Below are 22131 nucleotides of genomic sequence, written 5' to 3'. Positions count from 1 at the left end.
CATTTTCCCTGTTTTTCTTCTAATTTATCACCACTTCTATACGAAATTGAGCCGCATTTAGAAACCCGTACATATTATATATGGCACCTGGAATCTGTCTATAACAGCCGGCCAAAACGTGGATGCATTTGTTTCAATAATTAAGACGGTGCCGAATTTGTAGTACCTTTTACGTCTGTAGTAGAATTACAGAAATTCCCTTTGTAGCCAAATGCTCTACTTTTTTTTACCATCTTTCAATTGTATTGGTTTAAATATCACCAGGGTGACAGAAGGAACGATTCTGTTATCAGTGCAATAATTCTACAGATGTCGAATTGGGCTTGTCTGAACACTCTAATTGAATATCGTTTTTTTACAAGCTGCAATCAGGCGCTTGAGGTCGACCTCGTAATATGCGGGGCCTGATCGATGTCCGGTTTCGCCTAAATATCAGTTCGCTGAACTGAAATAAGGTCAATTCGACTATACTATGTCGGATTACGACCTTCATAGTGTGCTTTGAAAAAAGTAAGCTTTTCCCTTTTTATTCCGAAGGGGCATTTTGCATTCGCACTATAACGTGATGATTTCGTTCATAGGTATTGATAGAGCCGATCCTAAGTGCTCGATTTGACCGACCGGCCCTATACGAACAATGATAACATCAGTTGTGAAGCGCAATGGCGGTCGTAGGTAGCAAAGCGAACCCGTACCAATCAGCACGCTTGCAATTCACACTCGCTTGTAGCAGCAATCCAGCGATTGTCATATTTTGCTTTTTATACAAACACTACAACTAGTAGCGATTTTGTGGCTACGGTATCGTTGCGACTTTGCAAAAAACAAGCGCTGTCTACGCCCAGCATAGAGTACTCACGGTACGCGTACTTATGTGATCCGAACACGAATTATAATCCGAAACGCAATCCACGTCTATTTTTTCCCTTGTACATGTTTTCCGTCTATTTTAGCCCAAAGGAGCAAGCTTCGTTGTATGCTGATGCATGCAGCGTACTCATACTGTATTTCGGTCTGTACCATGTTAACCGAGTAACGGAAATATCGAGGATCGACATCTTGGAAAAAGCGTTTCAACCCTACCAGCTAATCGCCGTTGTCATAGCAGACAACAGGTGTCACCATCTGCTGTCGGCTATCAAAAGCTTCTTTGGGATTGTGCTCAGAAAAAAGGACGGTCTACAATACGCGCCGATATTTGGAAGCATTCATTAACTTTACTGTTAATAAATTATTACTTTAGGACACTGCACATCGTGAGAGTAGTTGCTGTGCGCATGTGCACATAAGAGTAACCGGTCCTTATTACCTATGTGCTAGAGCTTAAAACTGGAAACAATTTTACCGTTACTAGAACGTTTAAGCTATCAGGAACCCTGAGTATATTTTCAAAAATAGCAGACGATGTTGATCGTTATGTTATCCTTAAAGAGGTTCTCTGTTCTAGGCGTCCAAATTCTATTATTATTAATTCTATTATTCTATTCTTATTATGTGGATATACGGTCGTCTAAAATAAAGCGTACTTTTTTACGCTGCATAATTCGGAACAACGGTCTTACTTTCACTGATACCAAACTGTTCGGTATAAGTTTCTAAGATCCACGATTATTTGTACTACTGACTCCGAATAGAAATAATTCTTGGGAGAGATACAGTGGACAATTAGTTGATATGCGGACCGATCATTTTCTAACCGATTCTATACGATTGAATCGGCAACCTGTGCTAGACCACAGTTTGAATAAGCACAAGAAAGGTAGCTTGACTGTACGCACTAATACTACAGACGCTTCTAGTTAGGTCACATCGATCGCAAGTCATATCCCAATCACAAGAAAACGAGCTACGTTTCTGTGAGCAGCAGAGCGTTTATATTGGCTTCCCAAAGACACCTTTCATTAGTGACAATAAGGCTGTCATCACTTATTAGGGAGATGAATGAAAAAACGCGTCTATGAACTGAGCTTCTTACCGAATGCCTCATGATGTTGCTGTTGTTGGTGTGTCACTTTTGGGTGGGCCGCTGCAGCTGCGGCGGCGGCTGAGACCGATCCCTGAGAGACCCCAGACGCAGGTGAAGGGGGCGAGACGAGCGCCAACGGTGAACCCCCACCTCTCCGCTCCCCTCCTAGCGAAGCCCGTGGTGGTGAACAGTCCTCCATACTGGTGCCTCCTACCAAAGAAGGCCCCGCCGCCGGCCCTATAGTCGATACAGATGCCATACGGCCCCGCTGCTGCTGAAATATTGTGGGAGTACAATCGAAAGAAAAACTGCGGTTGGGATTTTTAAGAACTAAACTCTCGAATGAAGAAGTTACGTGCGAGTGGAATGCCTTAGCTGACAGCAACGTAATGCACTTACGTAGCTAAGATACTCAATTCATAAATAATTCTAGCAAGGCATGTGAACAAGCTTCTGTAATATAAAATTAAATACAGTGAAAATTGTTAATTTAACGTGTTATGTTAGGATATAACCGTCCGCAGCAATAATGGACGATATAACGAAGATAAAGTTAGGGAGATGAATGAAAAAACGCGTCTATGAACTGAGCATCCTCGAGTGCGTCAGCTGCATCTCTGTATAGCTCTATATACAAATAACAAAGTCTGTTGGGTCCTATAAGTTAGCATATGAAAAAATCAGACAACATTATAGATGTTAACGAAGACTAAATGCGTTTTCCAAAGTAATCGGCCACGCAATTATACGAGAAATGTATGAGCTCCATTATGTCAATATCACGATTATAGGCTGAGTCGGACGGAAAGAATAGACAGAGGGTCGCCCCCTCTTCCGACAGATGTAAGTGTATCTGAAATGATATGAGTACAATGTAATATATATATATAATATGTTATGAACACAAATAAAGGAAACAAACTTTTGACTCGCATAAACATATGCGGTTTTTTCCTCATACCGACTTTTGACAATAGCCGCGCTGCGAAGAATACTCGTTTTCATACCTTAACACGCAACGATTGCAATAGATAAACAACAACGCATCTATATATACAGTTGGGCTTATGTTTTACCATAATGAGTAGTAATAACTAATTCAAGTAACATCTTGGAAGAGAAAGCTACGACCAATTGCATCGATATGTCACAACGTGTGGTGGCACTGTTATTTCAGTAGACCCAGTTTTGTTTGTCCTCAGCTGGCAATTCGAAGATGGCGCGCATTTAGTGGTGTATCTATGACTTTCTGTATGTCTACCCAACCCAGGACTCTAACTAGTCAGCGTCGTGGCAAAAAGCGTGTTACTAACAGCAATTCAATCCTTCGACGCATAACGGGTCTTGAACGCCTGCTGCCCCACAAGTTGAGAACGCAAACTTCGGAAAAACTAGATACGTACACACAGGCACATGATTCGTTCGTTTTTTTGGTTGTGTGGCCGACGGTGATATTCTTTGCGCCAGTGAACGCACGTTTTTGTTTTCATTAAATATACCATATTGTACCAGCATATGTCTCAGTTGGAAGTTTTTTAATGTCTTGTGTCAGAAAGAACTAGCTTGTCGGGCAAGTTACAGTGTAAATGCTTATTTTGTCCATAAAACTCGTGTTATAGCATGGAAAACAAAGGCGCCCAAATATTCATCCTCACTGGAATCACGAGACATATTTGACTTAGCCTAAAAAAGCGGCCGTTTGTATCATAGATTTTAAAAGCTCGTTAATCAACTGTGTAAGTTAATCAAATAGCATTGCTCTTTCCAATATTACCCATCATTTAACAGTGTCATACGAGTACATTGCCAGATGTCTAACAAACGTACCTATCAGTAAAAAAAAAATGTAAAAAAAAAACGTAAAATGAAGAAGTATTTATTTTATTACATGTATTTCTATTCAAACGATGCATATTCGTATCATATCACGTTCACTCGTCACCAACAAAAAAACGATACATTCACAAAACGCCCTAGACCGCCAATATTTCGAGGAAAAAAGAAAATGTTAATGTTTAATTTTTTAATAAGGCTGCCCATCCCGCATTCTGAATGCATCTTCTCTAAAAGTGTCTAAACCGTTTCCTCTAAAAGCTCTGACAGCAGAGGAGAGTGATAAAAGCATCAAGAAAATGACCGTCTGGCAAAATCGTATTGTTACCAAAGACAACACTGAAAGTTGCCAGCCAGTTCGTTCGGTCTCCGACAGAGGTACGTAGTTTTACCAAAGTACTATACAAATAGAAATGGTCGTTCAAGCGACAATAAAGGCTCTTAATTTAATTAGGCATCTACCACCTCACTGGTATTTTTTAAGTAGCTGCTGCCTGTGAGGTAACAGTTGTCCTTCGTGCAGCTCTTGACCACCTAAGGACGGTCGAAACGACTACGTGTTCATTGAGCAAAGTCCACGAATGTAACATTGCATATATCGTCTTTGGAACCTTAAAATGCTTCCGACTTAGAACGTACGTGGAAGCTGAGCCTGGTTTTCCTAAGTCTACACCTGTTGACCTATGAGAAACGACCTTCGAGGATACCATGTAGGATACAGCATAATTCAATATGGATCTGCTCACTTTACAGAAAACGCAACGGATTCAGTGATGTGGTTGAGGAGGCTGCAATGATTAAACGCCTTGCATGCTAGAAAGGCTTTGCCTCGCGCGCAAAGCCTTCTTAGCGTGTATGGAGATATATCATCGCCATGGCATTTTGCCTATTGCATATATACGTAATAGATGATACATAGTGCGTACTGGGATCGCTCGTTAGAGATCTTCGGAAGGACGAAAGGATACTGAGTTGTTGCCGAATGAAGTGAATAACAGCAATACCAACAGTGTTAATAATTACTGCAGAGATAACATGTACCATGCTATCGCGCGACAAGACTTCCTTTGTGGCGCCAGATAGCTGTTGCCTAAATGTTTGTTACTGTTTCTGCCTGCCGCATATGTTTCTTCTATTCACATTTCCTAGGTCGGAAAGATATGCCTTTCGGTGGAATGACGATTCTACTCCAAGTCCGCCCGTGGCCAGAGCCTCTAGCTTGTCTTCCCTTTGCGAGTCTGTAGATGTTATAACTGACACAGCAGGAGTGAAGGAATGGCGTTGCTGCTGCTGATGCCGTTATGTCGTTTCGGTTAATCCCACCTTGTAAAAGCTCAACTAGAAGTAATGGGAGGCTTGCCTAGATGAAAGGTCAAGCCACCCCCGGTCTTCGTTAGCTGGCGGTCGCTCTGCTTCAGCTGGTATCGCACTGGTGATAGTGCAATCTGCCCAATGTAACTCGTCTGTCTTCCACGTCAATTGTATGGCCGGTGCAGCTGCCGACAAGCGAATACAACACCGCCGCACCAAGCGACTGGATTTCGTAGATGTCCTGGAGTGGCGATTATGCCGCTTAGGATGACAGGTTGACAGATAGGGTAAATGACTGTCAACAACGTTAACCTACCACTATCACAGTGATCTTCAACTGAATAATAGAAGTTCATGGAGATATCGGAGGAGACTACTGCCTAGGCCTGAGCTAACCAGAGTACTAGTTAACTTGCCTCCGTGCTATGTCCCTGTTAGGGTAGGTTTGGTTTTGCCATTATTAGCATGGTAGAAAATGTTTCGAAAAAGCCTGCCCATAGAGAAGATTTTCTTCTCGCAGTCTCCAGCGAAGAACTAGGCCTTAAGCCTAGCCGAAAATGGTTGCGGCTAATGCACGATATCGAGTCGACACGTCTACTGCCGCACGAGGCACGATGTTACAAAGCTCAGAACCGAGTCGTTACGCCCAGCCCACCCACTACCAGCCATCTCTATAACTGCCCATACAAGACCACTTACATGCAACGTAAGATATACACCTAGGATCCGGTCTGCACAGGTAACAGGTAATACGTCTGTAAATGGATAAGCGACGTTGCAGTCTTACTTGCCAATATGAGAATGATGTTGTTAACCGGTTGCATGTTGTAGACGCAAAGCCAAAAAGATATGATTTGGCTACACGTATTCTTTTAAAAATCGTGCTTGCTATATTTCATATTCACTAACTTGTTAACCTAATTTTATACAATCATACGTTATAATTAGTTATTTTCATTTCGTATTACAATATTTCACTTTTTTTTTCCTTTTCTTAATTCGAAATGTTTCTAGGGTGGAGTCGGGTTCGCTGAGTGCAAAAGTACTATTGATATACAGATAGTATACAGTTGTTACTTTCGCAAAGCGTATGTGGGGGTGTCAAAATTTACTTGACGCTTTCGTATGGCCAGGAGAAAATAACAGCTAAACAAATCGAAGGAAAAACCGCTTCGTCCATCGTGTACATGTGTGTAATTGGCTTATTAAAATTCAATGACTCGAGAGAAAGTGTCGATTGAAAATATCTACGGTGTTGGCCCATGTAGGCAACGATGTGTGTGTGTGGGTCAGGCCTCTATACCAGCTACTAATAATATCCTTTAAAGAGGTCACTCAGTCACTCAACAAACTTAAGGAACGAATGCTTGCTGACGCAGCCTGGATTTATTTCGTGTACCTAGCTATCAACTAAGCATTTTTCATGTATATCTTGCAACAATACTTGTATGTATATACGCTTTCTCAACTCATCTTTGACATCAGCGATTGTCTTTTTCTTTTTTCTCTCGAACACTGTTATGATTACTTGGTGCGATATATGACGTCTGTGTAAGTAAATTTCAACGTGTCATAGGGATCGTCAAAGCTCCGGAAACTCACTATGGAACTTCGTGTGTTGTTGGACAAGTAGCGTGCATGGTAAATAACAACAGTGAAGATATATATATATATTATTATTTGTATCTGCATAACCACGATTCAAGGCACGCAGATGAAAATTACGTATTAAACGCATCGACGCTAGCACTAAGACACATGCGCAGTGTGTCAGGCCATGATCGAGTTCGGTGTAGGTGGCTAACTGATAGGGGAACGTGCTCGTGTTTCTGCAATGAGCGAGCACATTGCGCGCAAACGTGAGCAATATCTCTGTGGTCGTGACGAGCAGTTTCGAATGTGATGATCACAATTCGTTGAACGACGTTACCAATTTGGTTGCGGGAGGCATTCGGAGTTAGTTACCAAAAATAAGTGGCTACGAAAGGTACACCAGCTTCCGGCTGGTGAAGTGTCAGCAACTCTGAAACTCTGGTCGGGCTCTGCACTGCAAATCGCCGTTCCATTGTACTGCTCAGCTGACATTTGCTAACCTCCAAGTTACTAAACTTCAAATAGTGCTTCTTATTGAACAGAGTTCCCACCAAACATCAGGCTCAACGCGAGTACTTTTTCCTCCTTTACGTTGCAATCGTATGATGGCGTTGATATGGTGACACGGTACGCGTCTGTCCGGAGAAGTAACTATTTCAGAACACGGCTGAACTTACCCAGCCGAAACGACCGTTCGTTAAGGATGGGAATCCTGTAAGTGCTCAACCTTACATTTTTCTATGTTGCATTTTGGTTGCCGTTCCTAAATTTCTACCAAAACGACTATGTTGTTACGAATTTGCAAGATCTAACCATTTTAGATAGCGCTGTCTGAGAAGATTACCACAGAAGTGTCACATAACATAGAAGAAGAGTTCATGAGCAGCGGCAATAGCAAATTAAAAAAAAAATCGATTAATATCTGCTAATTTTAGTTGAACCGTTAAGTTATTCAATTCGATAAGTTGTTTGCAGATCAAAACTTACGCTACAACAGGCATATGACCAGACATACTGCTTTGGAACACTCCGCATTATACCTTAGCTTCGTTCAAGTATCATCAGCCCATCTCAATAATATCTCGATAATACAAGACGCCCCTGTGCCCAGCAATATTATCTGGAACGAGACGTTTCGATAGGTGAAAGCAGCTTTACCGAGAGAGAACAATTTTCGATCGGAATTGCTCACGTAAATTTAAACAAAACTGACTACTGTTTCTAAATAGGAAGCAAAATAACAATGAATGTCATGCATCACCCTATCATGTGTGACCAGTTCCTCTTACAAACATGTTATTATAAAGTACAATTTGGTACGATGTATTAGGCTAGCTAGGGTTAGGTCTTTCTAAATTTTCCTAATTTACTATGTTTGAGCCAGCTTTTGGAGGATTTGTGCCGAAAATGTTCTAAGTGTGTCGAATCATCGGAAGAGTCAAGACGTTTAAGAGGATCCACATAGCTACACATCTGAAAAAATTTTTTAAATGGAAAATTTTGCATGTTTGATGTGAGCTCAACTAACTTTGGACATTCCTAGTTTACTGTACATTGCCGATATGTCATGTCAGCTTGTCAGAAGAATCGACGAAAAGATTATCTGTCCTTCAGTGCAGAAAAACTGATGTATTCCTTTGTACCATCATGATTACGTACTGAAGGAAACCAGTGTCCTGCTAGTGTTCCACAGAAAAGTCTTGCGTACGTACATGCATATTTTGCTAGAAGTTCGCATTAATAGATTAGCAGATTAACTGAGAATAGATTAAATATTCGACAGAGTACCCACCACTCACGCTCAGTTCTGCCTATGAATGCTCTGATCAAACTCGACAACGCGCTATATATATCTGAGTATGTAGACAAACGTTTGTTAATAAGTCGATTTGGACGAATTCCTCGAAATCACTCATCGGCTAGAGCGGCTTCGCATAGCACCGATGGCTACTGTGTGTATATACATGATAGCGAGCCAAAATGTATTTCAGTGAAAGGATTTAAAACTGCATGATCACCTGTTGAAGAAAAGACAAGTTCGACCAAGGGATAGTTTTGATTTGCAGGACAAGAAAAATGACAGACGACGGAATCGTTAATTTCAATATCTACGATGCTCTATGACACCATAGTCGTGTAGGCGATCTAATAACATTTATTTCCTAAAGGCTGGCGTTAGTTTGCCACATACAAAGCCCAAACTAAGTTATTGTTCCTTCTTTTTCTTACCTGTTCGGAGCGCTACTAACGCTAAAGTCCGTAGTTTGTCACGTTCGGCGTTTTTACAGCATGATTACGTCAAACCACAGATGATTTCTTCCGTATTCGTTCTCTTGCTACTTCGTTTAGTCGTCCGCTAATCTACGCCCAGTACCTGCTTGACACTTCCTACGCTTGATGTCTGTACACACGCACACATAGGTAAACACAACACAAGAACAATGTATATTGGCACAAGCTGGTTGCACATTTAATTCGAAATAATCTAGTTACATACAATATCTAAGACATTGCAAATATGTTACTGGGATACTGAATCTTCCCCTGCAACGACAAAATACTGTAACACTGTTCCACACTATAGCCTGGCCGTCTGACCCGGCCTGATTGTTTATTAGCACAGCTATATACAGATCCCCCCCTTCCCCCTCACATACACATCCAGGAAAACAGACTGACCAACTGACAGACCGACAGGGGGCGATACGTTCGTGATTGTACTCAGGCAAACGGTAAAGGTTGTTAACATGGAACGGTGGCCTTCTTTCTGGGATACCCGCCGTACTGTTCGTTTGTTCCTTTGCGAGCGAAGCGGAGTGCCGAGGTTTACGCTCAATGAGTTAATGAGCGACAACGTATTTTAGAGATGTGACCCACAACCTATAGATGTTAGCTTAGCGCCTTATAATAAATAATGAACCGAACAACCGTACGGTAGGGAACAACAGCGCGAACGGCAGGACAGTAAAAACAACGGCTTCCCTTTCTTTTCTCATTCTGCTCATTCGCTTTTTTTTGTGTTGTTGTTGAATAGCGTCGATCGAAAACGATCAGGCAAAGGGAGAGAAAGTAAAGACGGCAAATGTACTACTTCGCCATCCTTTTGTGCTTGTTCTCTGCTTGCTCTCTGATCCCTGCCTGCGGCGTTGCTGGTATTGACTGTGGCACCTGCCGCCGCTTCGCCACCCCCCCCCCTCCCCTCCCCTCCCCCCCCCCGCCACCGCCGCCGCCGCCGCCGCCGTTCCCCCTCGAAGGGCACCGATGAAGAAGGAAAATAAAAATTCGAAGAAGGAAAGGAGGTAGAGACATTATTCTAAGGAGAAAAAAGTAAGGAGGAGATTCGACAGTCGGCGGTTGCTACGGTGACGATAGCGGTGAAGGGCGCCTCTTTCGGGGTACCAAACGCACGCGGTGTTCTATCACGACAACAGCAAAACACCAACATCAGCGATGATGGAGCTCGTTTCTTCTACCAGTTGGAGGATGCGGCTCTACCAAGACCACGGCGACCATAAATGAGCATAGACAGAAAAGTACTACTACAGCACGCGGAGTATAATGGTGACGATTACTGCTGGTGCTGCTGCTAATAGTGCCTTCTAGGCAGTATCTAAGCTCCACAACGAAACAAACTATAGCCACGGCCCCAGCGGCACCGCAGCTTGGAATCAGGTTCTTACAAGGACAAATGATAAGCCTTGCAGCGTATGCACAGGCCGTTTAAGTTTTTGTTTACGGTCGGTCAATGCGACATCGGGTAGTTTTTGATGTTGCTTATACGCATGCTGTGTTGGCCGGTCATTCAATTGCGATGGCGTTTGGCTGGCCTAGCTTGCGCAGCGCCATGAATCCTAAACAAGATATATACGAGTCTCTTACAGCTTGCTGCAACAATGTTATGTGCAGCTGTACATAAACGGTGTGCAATTCTTCTCTGCATAAGATACATATGAACTGTACGGGTCTTCAGCAATAGCAACAACCATCACCTCAGCGAGTAGCCACGACAAAAAGATAAACACCGTGGTGGCTAGTAACTTTTCGCGTCCCTTATGGCTAAACTGTTTTGAGATTATTCTCTCTAAAAATAACGGGCACTTCGATGATAAAAAGGCAACTTGCTTGTTTATTTAGTCTCTTGATTTTAGTTAGAGTTATGGAGGATATGTTTATGGAATTTCACTCGTAAGACTTGTAGAGGGACTTACTTCGATCCAGTAGAGTGTTTACTCTTTCATATTTTAACAGATCATATTTGCCTAAGCTACTGCTGCTGAGTAGTACCATGACGATGACATCAAACGGTGATGACCAGGGTGCTGGTGCTGCTATTACGGGCCCTTGTAGCGCCGTGAGAGCTGATAGTTATACAATGATGTACGCTTTTTGTATACGCCAGCAGCAGTTAGAACAACAATGCTAGCGTACATCAAGTATGAGCTACAGACGCCGTCACGACCGCGCTATAATTTCTCATTATTGTTGCAGATGCGCTTAACGCCATCTTTTGTATCTTTTCGCAAAACAATATGCGAAACAACTACAATACCATTACCTACAGCAACTGCTTCATCCTTTAATGGTACATACTCTACTATTGTCTTCCATCGATGAAATCAACGATGCGCTCTCGGGTGCTCGCTAATCTACTTTACATCTTGTTGATTTCTACACTCGTTGTGTCGATGTTACCACCGCATGGGAGCCGGGTGCCGCGGGCGAACTTCCGAACAATGGTAATTGACACTATCACTGCTTTTTAATTTCATGCAACGGCTCTTTTTTGCCAAAGCGTTCAGTATTTACTGCCCCTTTCCTTCCTCGCATTGGTCACACTCTTTTGCTGCTTTTTTCGCTTCGCGAATAATACTCGCAACTGACGATAGTGCGATAGTCAAACAAGATGATAGGTACACACAATCGACACAAATAAACTTATCCGCTAAAAGCACTGACGAACGAACCAATTCAAACAACCAACGACCGGCACTTTAATAAGTAAAAAAAAAATAACAACACTCACTGCGATAATTTCTTTTGTGGTTCGTTTTGTTTTTTTAGTGCGATGTGTGGCAGCAATGCCTTTCGCTGACGATGACGTTCGCTGCGTTGCGTGGCAATCGCACTGTCCCGCTTGCTCGTTATATGGCTGAGGCCGTCGTCATTGTCGTTGTTGATATTATTGTTTTTGTTGTTCTAGTTGTTGCTATTGTCATCGTCGTTGTTGTTCTAGTTGATGTTATTTTTAGTCAGAAAGTTGTTGTGGAGGTTGAAAGTTTGTTTATGTGATAGCCACTGCAACGGTGATCGGCCCGACAACAGCAGCAGCAGCAGCAGTAGCGGCGGCGGCGGCGCGGCGCCGACGGCGGACTAGTCAGTGTTGTTTCTGTTTTTGCCCTTGCTTTTCCCTCCGTACTTACTGCGGCCGCTCCCCCGGTAGCGGCTGCTAGCGATGTCGCTGCTGTTTTTCTAGCCAACACGAGCACCACTCAGCAGTGGCAGCAGCTCGAACAGCGGAGCTCTGCGTTTTGCAGCGACAACAACGGTGATCCAAACGGCAAAAACGATTACAGTTTACAAAACACCAGCTGCCGTAACGCCGACAGCGTACATGAGCTTGAGTATCATTCTTTAGCGCCGCATCTGTTTTCATTGCAGCTGCTTGCCAACACATCGAAACGACAGTAGCAGCAGCAGTAACTGCTGCTGATGCTGTGACAACACCAACCAGAACAGCATAATTGCTAACACACTAGTAAGATTTGCCCCGCAACTATTACTCTAACGATTTGAAACTTACGAAGCGACAGTGCCAACAGCAACAGCAGTAATAATAATAACAACAACAACAACAACAACAACAACAGCAGCAGCAGCAGCACCTTGAGCAGCAGATCACGCAGCACGCACGATATAACAGCTATGATAGCACTTTGAATGCACGGGTTAGCGGCGTACCATAGCTATAGGTAGCATAACACATTGGGTCGCTGTTAGCCGCATTGCGAGCAGAGGAGAGAGAGCCCAACAGCAAATAGCAACAAGTTGCCCTCCACACTGATCCACCAACGAACACTACCATTCTCATTCAGCGAAAAGACGATGGTGACGACGAAGACAGCAGCAGCAGCAGCACCGCTGCTACAGCCACTTTAAGACGTGAGCGGTTAAAAGAAGGAGCGGCCCGCAGAGAGTCACAGCGAGCAATCAAGCGAGCACCCGAATAACAGAAAGGGAGAGACAAAGCAATAGACCGAGCGCCAAGAAGACGACGACGACGACGACGACGTAACACGCTACGCTACTTGAGCGCCGGCGAGTCGAACGAGCACAAGTTACGTTAGAAGCCCTAACCAGCTTCACTCACCAGCCTAGCCTGTAGAGATACTGCTTCAGGTTGGTAGCCCCGGAACGCGCACGAACGCCCGGAAATGGGGCAGGAAACTAGTGATCTCACGTAGAAGAGGGCGTAAATGGAACAGGGAAGGGCAGACAAAAGCAACACCACAGGAGCTAAACATCTCTGGGACCGATTAGAATGACATCAAACATATATTCTCGAACGGCAAAGCTTCCTTCCTTGTCATTGTTTTGTCTTGTTCAGGTACGCCACACCGCATTGACCAGTACAGGTAAATACACTGCACATGCTCAAACCTGTTGTGCCTATTGCACATCTAGGAACATGTATGAAATTTCATTTGTAGAAATTCATCTAATCAGTTTAAAAATAGAGTATCTTAGCTAACGATCTACGATGATGCGATATAATCTCAAGCAACCGGATAGGCAATGTTCACGAGTACCTTGATTGATCAGCGCTGATCGGATGACACTTGGTCGTGACATATAGTAAATATGGCAAAATAACAGTAACATGTTATGGCAAGCGTGTTAGAAAAATAGGAAGTTTGCCTGAAACGGCTGCTCAGCCAACAGCCACCGTCGCGTCGTACTTCTGTTACGGCGGCGAGAGAAAGGAGTAAAAGATGGAGCCGTTTGATAGGATTAAACAAACAGAGAGAAGTATTTCAATCGAAGAGCCTATTTGCTGCTTCATAGATTTATATGGTGTCTACTACATGGTTTTCTGCCTCGCATTTTTTGATACAGTGTGTCAACCAACAGGAGACTAGAAGCTCATCCCAGTGTTCCCAATGTGCGCCTATAAGTTACTGTCTATTTTCTATAGCTGAATGATCTAATTGATCGCAGTTTACAGGATCTAGTTTACGAGCGCATCCGTTCGTTTAGAGCCCGCCAATTTTTAAAATATTTTCTGCTAATGAGTTAATGCAATCCCTGGATTCCATCTTTTGTTTTGCAGGCAAAGTAAGTCATCAAATGATATTAACACAACCAGTTAAACTTTATTCTTTGTGGAAAATGTTGTTTTAAATTAAATAAATTGACCTGCTAGACTATAAAAAGGGCAGTTTTTTCGTCTAGAGTATTCGTGTTGAGCTAAATCAATATGGCGTCTCTGTAAAACATTAGTTGCGGAGCGATATTCATTTACACTTGGCAGCATTAAGAAACGCCGGCGACGTCGAAGTTATAGCTCGAATAAAAATAACAAAGATTCTGTGCTCGCTACGAGACTTGTGCTGATTATATTGCCGCAAACCGATTAGGTGAGCATCGCTATCGTATAAGCAATCGATTTCATCCATAAGAACTCGAACGAATGAACCGACAGCAAATACTGCTACCGACACGTATATTTGCGGATCAATTATGACTGTGCGTCAATAGCTCGGAAAATGAATGCCCTTCTTCAAGGCCTTACCTGGAGTTCCAGATCGTCTTAATTAACCTAAAACGAAATAGTGAGGCTTGCTTCTGTCCTATCCTGTCGAACGCAGATTTCTATTTTTATAAAAGTCAAAACATACGATTGACTCAATTACCCTAATGCTCAAATGTGTATAGAAGTTGCGTAACAGAGGCTGGGCACACGATCATGTAAGCTACAGAAATACCACGAGATAAAATTATAACTGCTAGTATTAGGTTGATATACATGTTTTCGACTTTAGCGTTCTTGTTCTTCCGTGATTTTTGTTAAAACTATGTTCAATCCGGATCTGCCGCTAAATGCGTTTGTTAATATAATGCAGAAGAACGGCGCTATTTTTGTTGTCTTCTTGTCAATCGATGTGTTGTTTATTGTAAATTGGAAAGCGATCGCAGACTGTTTTCAGATACACTCATTTTACAGCTGAGATTTGATTCAAATAGCAAATGAGCCTGTGTACCTTATGATTATTGCATTCAATGCCAGGCTAGGCCGTGTACATAGCAATAGGGTAGAGGGAATTTTCCTGAAAGCTGTCAGTGTCTCTTTTTCATTAGGGCCACTCGAGTTAGGTTCAAGTTCGATCTCAAATTGGTGTGCCATTTAAGCTCTTTCTAGACCGATTGACTACCCTTGAAGTGGACATGACTAAGAGCGTTTGCAGTCTAGTATCACATGTGAAATTTTCACTGCTTTCAGTGAAACGCAACTCGAAATACGTTGCCATAAAAAGCATGTGTTTACTTTCTTGCCACTGGAAATAAGTTCTAGTTTAATACTGTATTCTAATTATCTTTGCGTGACACTCTTTTCAATAGAAGCAACGACAGAAGCGGTGCTACGATGGCCGACAGCGATGATGACTTCGACAGACGCCGGCGGGACAAATTCGCAAGAGAGCGGAATGACTACCGTGATCGTCGAGACTACGAACGGTAATAATACTAGAAGTTTATGTAATTAGATAACCTTGTACTGTTTTATTCTTTATATTATTTTTCGTTATATTATTTCACATTATTCATTTTATGCAGCATTATGCACTCAATATATTTATGTAATACTAATATAATATAAAGTATTTAGTGTATAGAATATTTCAAATAAGGAGTTAATATTGAGACATAATAATACATAATAATATTAATTAGTCGATCTCGCGTGAATTCTACGTAAATCATGAAGTTGCGTGTTGAATTGTTGGTGTAAATTTTTCATAATGAATTGTATTCTGACATGACTAGAGAAGGTTTTATCTCAGAGTCTAGTCATGGTTCGTTTGGCTAGCAAGTTGCAATTGAGCGAAGGATTCTATTTTGTTTATCCATTTACGTTATATTTACGTCCAGTCACGAAAGTCGGTCGCTGTACATAAATCGTGTCTTGAACTAAATACGGTGTGGTCACAACGGCTTTACTTTTGTTTTAGAGATAACTACTCTCGTGGTCGCGACTATGGGCGTGACTACGATCGACGGCGTGCGTACAGTCCACTACGCGGTGGTGGCAGGGACATTTCGCCACCAGTTAAGCGATCGCGATACGAGTCAGAACCTAGTGCAAATACCGCGGGAGTTAGTCAGCCGGCGATGCTGACCTTTAAGCAGTTCCTTGCCAACCAGGATGACTGTATCGACGATCAAGACGCTGTTAAGAAGTATGCTGATTATAAGACCGACTTTAAACGACAGCAACTCGAGGAGTTCTTCAAGGCTCACAAGGACGAGGAATGGTGGGTCCCACGAATATTTTCATTATTGACACCTACAGACAAAAATGGACACTGCTGAACAGACCGCTATGGGAACTAAGGATAAATATCCAGCCTCCTTATTTGCTTTACTAAAAATTTGACATGTGTAAATATTCCTGACAAAGTCCAAGCATTTGATTTTTTTTTTAATACAGTAAGTTGATTGGGAAGAAAAATACACATAATTGTAAGATCTTAGATTTATATTCTGATCAGTCCGGTTCATCGTGGCTACTTAACCGTGTGAGGTTCTAGAATTGGAGTATAAATGGTTGGGTCGAACTCAGAGCCTGCAGCATACAGTTAGCCACGTTCCGACCCTACCACATTAATTAAATATAACTCATATTGATCCCTCATTCATCGTAGGTTACCTTCATTAATGGGATGCCACTGTTGTCGGACCCCATCGTTGATCGATATGGGAATATCTTTTTTATCCTTGTTACGAGTATGACTCGTCTTCGTAACATTGCACCTATAGTGCCCCTAGATATACAATGGATTAGTGGTTACCATTCAACGGGCGTCGGACCGTACGGTCTATGATCTAACTCGGCATTTTCAGGCAGGAGCCAGGCGGGTCGCGAGATGCCTGGGGAGCACCACGTCAGTGGTTCGATTGTGACGCGATTTCTGGTGGATCGGTGGCAGGATTTTGGTTCAGCCACCACAAGCGACTCGTGCGCCTACTTTTGTGTATAGGGACGGGGGTGCGCGCAAGGCACTACCCTAGCTGATTTTCTTACGGAAGCCTTCTGCTTGCCGTGTGTAGGCTCTAGATAAACACAAAATGCGACCAAATGTGATCGTTAGTTGTGAGAACTGACGGTTGTTTTCGAGACACCGAAACTCAAATGGGTAAGAGCAAAACCAACAGCAGAGAAATATCCCACGAAGACGCAGAAAGCAGACATCAAGACGTTAGAATGAATGTTGTTTGATGATATCACCCAATACAGAGAAAAGAAAACACTCCCTGTGTGCTTAGCATTCTGTTAATCGACAACAAAGAGCTTTTGCGTAGACGTGTCATTATTGTTTCCGTTATAAATCGAGAAAATATCGAGGCAGTGTATTAGAATACTACATCGGACATTTTTCTCGCTAGAAGAAATGGCAGCACGGTGTGCGATATGTTTGGACGTCGCTTCTTCACATGTGGCACTGTGGGGTGTATGGTTTTATAGCTGCCTTGATTTGTCTAACTTAACGATATCCGAGTGCGTGTGTGTGTATGTGTGTGTGTCCTGGGTCTTTTGTCTCATTGGTTACTGCTTGCTACTGTCATATTTGGCGCTACGAAGGTTCCGGTTGAAGTATCATCCAGACGAATGCCACAAACGGAAAGAGCAAATGCAGGCCAACATCGAGAAGCGCTTGGAGGTATACCAGAAGGTTAGTGACATGGGCCTCCTGGACAAGGTCGAACTGGATGTGGAGAAGAACGATGACATTATTCGCATTATGGACACGGTAGCCATATTTCTTGAAGGGGGCAACGAAGATGACCTCAAGGCGCTCGACGAACCAGAGCCCGAGACGAAGCCACATATCCTCGAGCCTGCCAGGTGAATTCAGCGTTATGAAATCGGATGACACATTATATTTTTTCATTTCTTAAGGTCGTTCCTCTTCTTACGTTGATTTTTGCAAGTTTTGTTGAGAAACAGATGTATGCCAAGCCCTGCTTGTATGCAAAACATTTTTCGAGAGGGATATGTCGTTTTATATATATATATATATATATATATATATAATATTACATATTTAATTGCTTCTTTGCATTCCTCGTGGAATAGGGACACGGAGAAAGCGGGCAATGACAAAGACAAGAAACGCGCCACATCAACAAACGACTCGAAAAAGGAAGGCGAAGAAGCAAAGGCGAAGGAGAAAGGGGATGACGATTCGGGCTTAAGTGAAAATGAGGCCGATGACGCAAAGAAAGAGGAAGGCGACGATGAGATTTCGAAAGACAATGAAGACAGCGTCGAGGGTGATGCGACAGAGGATAAACAGGACGGTAACAGTGGTAAAGAGCCTAGTAAAGCCGATCTTGAAAGTGGCGAAGAGGACGAAGAGAAAACAGGATCAGAAAGGGCACAGAAAGCGGACATTACCGAAAATGCCGGTGCGAGAAACGCTGATGCCGTCTGTGAGGGCGGTACAGAAGCTGCGCCTAAGACTGAACAACAGCCTGGTGTTGCTCGACCTCGCCATCTGCATCGAACTTCGTCAATTTTTTTGCGTACGTTATCTGCCGCAATCACGAAACAGGAGGTAGAAGCAATGTGTAGAAACTATCCTGGCTTCCTTCGGGTTGCATTGGCTGATCCTCAACCTGAACGGAAGTTTCACCGTCGTGGTTGGATCACTTTCGAACGTCATGTTAACACAAAGGAGATCTGCTGGAAGCTGAACAATATCCGGGTTAGTGTATTTCCTTCGTTATAACTAACGTTTTTAGGCACGGGTGTACGTAAGACTAAAATTAGGTTGGGTCGTTCGATGGTGGAACCTTATGGAAACATCTTTAGGGCAAAAGTGCAACATAATTTTGAACGAATCATTATATTTCCGCACAATATGACCTCGTTTAGTATGAACTGTTCACGTTCTCATTTGTCAAATAATCTTCTAATTTGTTGTCATATTCAAACTAAATGAATGTTTGACAATTGCAGCTTCGTGACACCGAGTTGGGAGCAATTCTAAACCGCGATTTGTCCCGCCGTGTGCGATCAGTGAACGGGATTGTGTCAGCCAAGTCGGTGATGAAGTCGGACATGAAGTTAGCCGCTAAGATCATCCAGAATTTGGACACGCAGCGTGGTCTGTGGCTACAACCGGGCGCTGCCGAATCGAAGAACCCGTTGCTGAGCAACATCACCGACTACCTTATCGAGGAGGCTAGTGCTGAAGAAGAAGAGCTTCTTGGCGGGAGCGCAGCCGGCGGCGACGACGTCAAAGGAGAAAATGCTGATTCTTTGCTGGAGAAGGATTCTGAATTGACCCGCGTCCTGGATCGCCTGCTTTGGTATCTTCGCATCGTTCACTCGGTCGATTATTATTCTCACAGCGAATATCATAATGAGGATGAAATGCCAAATCGCTGTGGTATTATTCACGCTCGAGGGTCAATCCCTACTTCACAGGTTACACCGAAAGAAATTGAAGAGTACATTGCCCAGTTTGAGCAAAAGATTGCATCCTATTCGGAACCTATTCGGCCCCTGTCGCTCGACGAGGCCAAGAAGCTCGGGCTGAAAACCGAACAAGATGAAGTTGATAAGTTCATGAGCGAAAATTGCGTGGAGCTAGCTAAGGAGAAGTTTCTATGCCCATTATCAGGCAAAAAATTCAAAGCGCCTGAATTTGTACACAAACACATTCTCAACAGGCACGCTGAGAAACTTGATGAAGTTAAAAAGAACGTGAGTTATTATCTTTGCTATATTCTTTCGTAATTGCTTACTGTACAAGATCACCTCGTAGTTAATTTTTAGTCTCTGTATCAGACTACTGAGGCAAGCTTCAAGCACATCATGGTAGCTTTATCTAGAAGCAATGCAGTAGCATTCGCCTTTCTTATGTGTGATGCGGCAGGTGGAGAAATCGGTGTGAATGTAAACAACAGGGCGCTTCTTTAAACGAGTAGTCACAAAGATAACTCAACCAGAGCTAGCACTGAAAGCTGTGCAGTAGTCAACAAACTCTTTGCTAATTGACGAACGAGCCTCAACATTCGCCAGTAGTATGTCACATATTTTGTATCTCTTTATTGAGATATATACAGCATTATAAAGTATCTATTGCAGTACTCGTGTAAGTCCTCTATGGATCTCATGACAACAACAGCGCGCTGTCGAAGCGTCAAAAATACTATCGTTTATAAGCGAAGCCTGCTTTAGGTGACATAATGTTTACGCGAGTGCTGCTTTCTTTAAACTTTATATTTTCATGTACTTTTTGCAGACAATGTATTATAATAATTACGTAAATGATCCGAAACGACCGATGCTACCGGAGCACCCGGCGAATAAGCCGCGTCCCCCGGGAGGTAATGGGAGTCATACTGGAGCAGGAGGTCCGGCTGGTGACAGCAATGGTGGAGGCGTACCTACTAATGCTGCACCGTATGCACACTATGGAGCACCCGGAGCACCTTATGCAGCTTACCCACCAGGCCGCGGCCCAGCAGCTTACGGTCCGCCTCATGCTGGCTATGGGGGCCCTATGAGAGGCTACGGACCCCCCTTAGATCATGGACCTTACGGCGGACCACGTTACGGTAACAAACGTGGAGGGCCTCCCTTCTCCGGTGGTCCTAGGTGAGTTATGATTGAATGTGTTATTGGTTGATACTGTTGCTTTCTTAATGTAATTTGGAGAACTGGTAAAGTGAAGTACGCCTGTGTGTAGAATGAATGTGTCGGAGCCGCTGTCTTTGGCGATGATTTTCTTAACTGTTGCCAAAACTACTGTAAAAAGTCGTTTGTATCAGTGCTAGCATGGTATTGTACAACAGGCCGGGGTGAGGTTTTCGCTGAACGGTTTTTGATGGGCTGCTGGAAACTTCTGAATGCATAACGCCAACTATGCCGCTAATAACTGATTCGTGTTTGTTATGTTTAAAGGCTCTGGTAGTACGCTCACTTACTCATTGATGTTTGTAGGAGTTGGTTTCTGAAGGAAAAAATAATTTGCTGGCAGCAGATCACCAACTCAGTATGGTTGTGTGTGTTGTTGTTGCATTTCAGGGGTATTCGGGACCCCCGGCCTGTTGTAGGATACCACGACCTCGACACGACCCCTGATTTTGACATGTTCTAGAGAGACATAGACAGACAAAGAAAGAGACACGAACAAAGGCACGAGAATAATCTCAATGCAATATACGACGCTATGTATGCAATTAGCCGTCGAAAATTTATCGAGGAAAATCAAAACAAACGGTCAGAGGTGCCCTACCCTAAAACGTGGTTGAGTGATGGCTAGTTTAGCGTGCCTAGGCTTATGTACTGAACGTGTCAGCTTGAAAAGAGAGACATATTTAGTAATCGATGTGTCGTTGTCAACGCGTCGCCGATATCGTTAGCTACCTGGAAGAACTGATGGGTAGTAGAAAGAAAGACACGTACAAAAGTGACACTCGTTCCGACTTGATTGATCCTTTGGTTCCAGGGGCTTTCCGGGTAGGAGACCATATACGGATTGGGATGCCCCCGAGGATTATTGACTGTAACTAGAAGACGAACAAAGCGGGAGAAACATAAAACGTCTGCGGACGGAAGTTCCGTTCGGAAATCTACTGCAGGAACGAGATTGTATAACTTGGCAGAGAAGTTTCCATAAAGACGATACATACATTATTAATAATAAGTAAATAAATTAATTAATAAAAATATCGTACATAATTGAAAAGGCAAATGAAAAGAGTAATAGCTTTTGCGATTGTCAATAAAAATGCAACAACCGCTGTGTATTCTAGTTCATTTTGTTTTGTATTCGATGTTATTGAACATGAATAGACAAAGAGCATAGCTTCTGTGATGCTTTATACTATGGGATAGGGTGGGACGGAATGAAACATGAACATTTTGCCAAAGGACGGAGTTTCGTAGGAACGATCTATTTACAGACGCTGTAAAATGTCTTTTGTGAGTAAGATGATCGAGCTTATGAACGTACACTGAAGCGAATGTACACATGATTACTATATTGTTTTAGCAATAGTAATAATAGAGTTCAAAAAGAGCTACAGTCGATAACTATCTATAAATGCATCCGCGTGGCGTTACACACATAAGATGCGATAGATAACAGTTCCGAATAAAAGATGAATTAAACTTCGGATAAAATGACTCCATAAAA

The 22131-nt window shown here is 43.0% G+C and overlaps 2 protein-coding genes across 11 annotated transcripts in view; one reads left to right on the top strand and one right to left on the bottom strand.

The window, feature by feature from the left end:
- Positions 1–14130, bottom strand: part of Atx-1 (Ataxin 1) — a 20332-nt gene extending 6202 nt beyond the window's left edge. The window contains exons 1-3 of one of the 4 annotated variants that reach the window (XM_022847965.2): positions 13510–14130; positions 8933–9104; positions 1976–2240 (exon numbers count right to left, since the gene is read on the bottom strand). In XM_022847965.2, coding sequence (XP_022703700.1) covers positions 1976–2225 — 250 coding nt within the window. In that variant the 5' untranslated portion in view covers positions 2226–2240; positions 8933–9104; positions 13510–14130. Of the gene's footprint in view, positions 1–1975; positions 2241–8932; positions 9105–11293; positions 13117–13509 lie in introns of those variants that run through there. The other 3 variants (XM_022847960.2, XM_022847963.2, XM_022847964.2) reach the window with 3 other exon arrangements.
- Positions 6995–22131, top strand: Ars2 (arsenic resistance protein 2). Of its 7 annotated transcripts, XM_022847954.2 has the most exons (9): positions 7066–7417; positions 15320–15436; positions 15931–16233; positions 17562–17825; positions 18057–18687; positions 18942–19691; positions 20233–20588; positions 21018–21128; positions 21442–22131. In XM_022847954.2, the coding sequence occupies exons 1-8, from the start codon at positions 7320–7322 to the stop codon at positions 21088–21090; spliced, it is 2592 nt and encodes an 863-aa protein (XP_022703689.1). In that variant the 5' UTR covers positions 7066–7319; the 3' UTR covers positions 21091–21128; positions 21442–22131. The 7 variants fall into 7 exon arrangements, with proteins under 7 accessions (XP_022703694.1, XP_022703689.1, XP_022703688.1 ...); XM_022847953.2 differs by having other exon boundaries at positions 7067–7417; positions 21018–22131; XM_022847955.2 differs by lacking the exon at positions 21018–21128 and having other exon boundaries at positions 7073–7417.

The sequence above is a fragment of the Varroa jacobsoni genome, unplaced genomic scaffold, assembly GCF_002532875.2.
Source record: "Varroa jacobsoni isolate VJ856 unplaced genomic scaffold, vjacob_1.0 scaffold_1320, whole genome shotgun sequence".
Taxonomy (NCBI): domain Eukaryota; kingdom Metazoa; phylum Arthropoda; class Arachnida; order Mesostigmata; family Varroidae; genus Varroa; species Varroa jacobsoni.
Note: the sequence above shows the minus strand (reverse complement) of the source record. Positions and strands in the feature narration are given on the sequence as shown.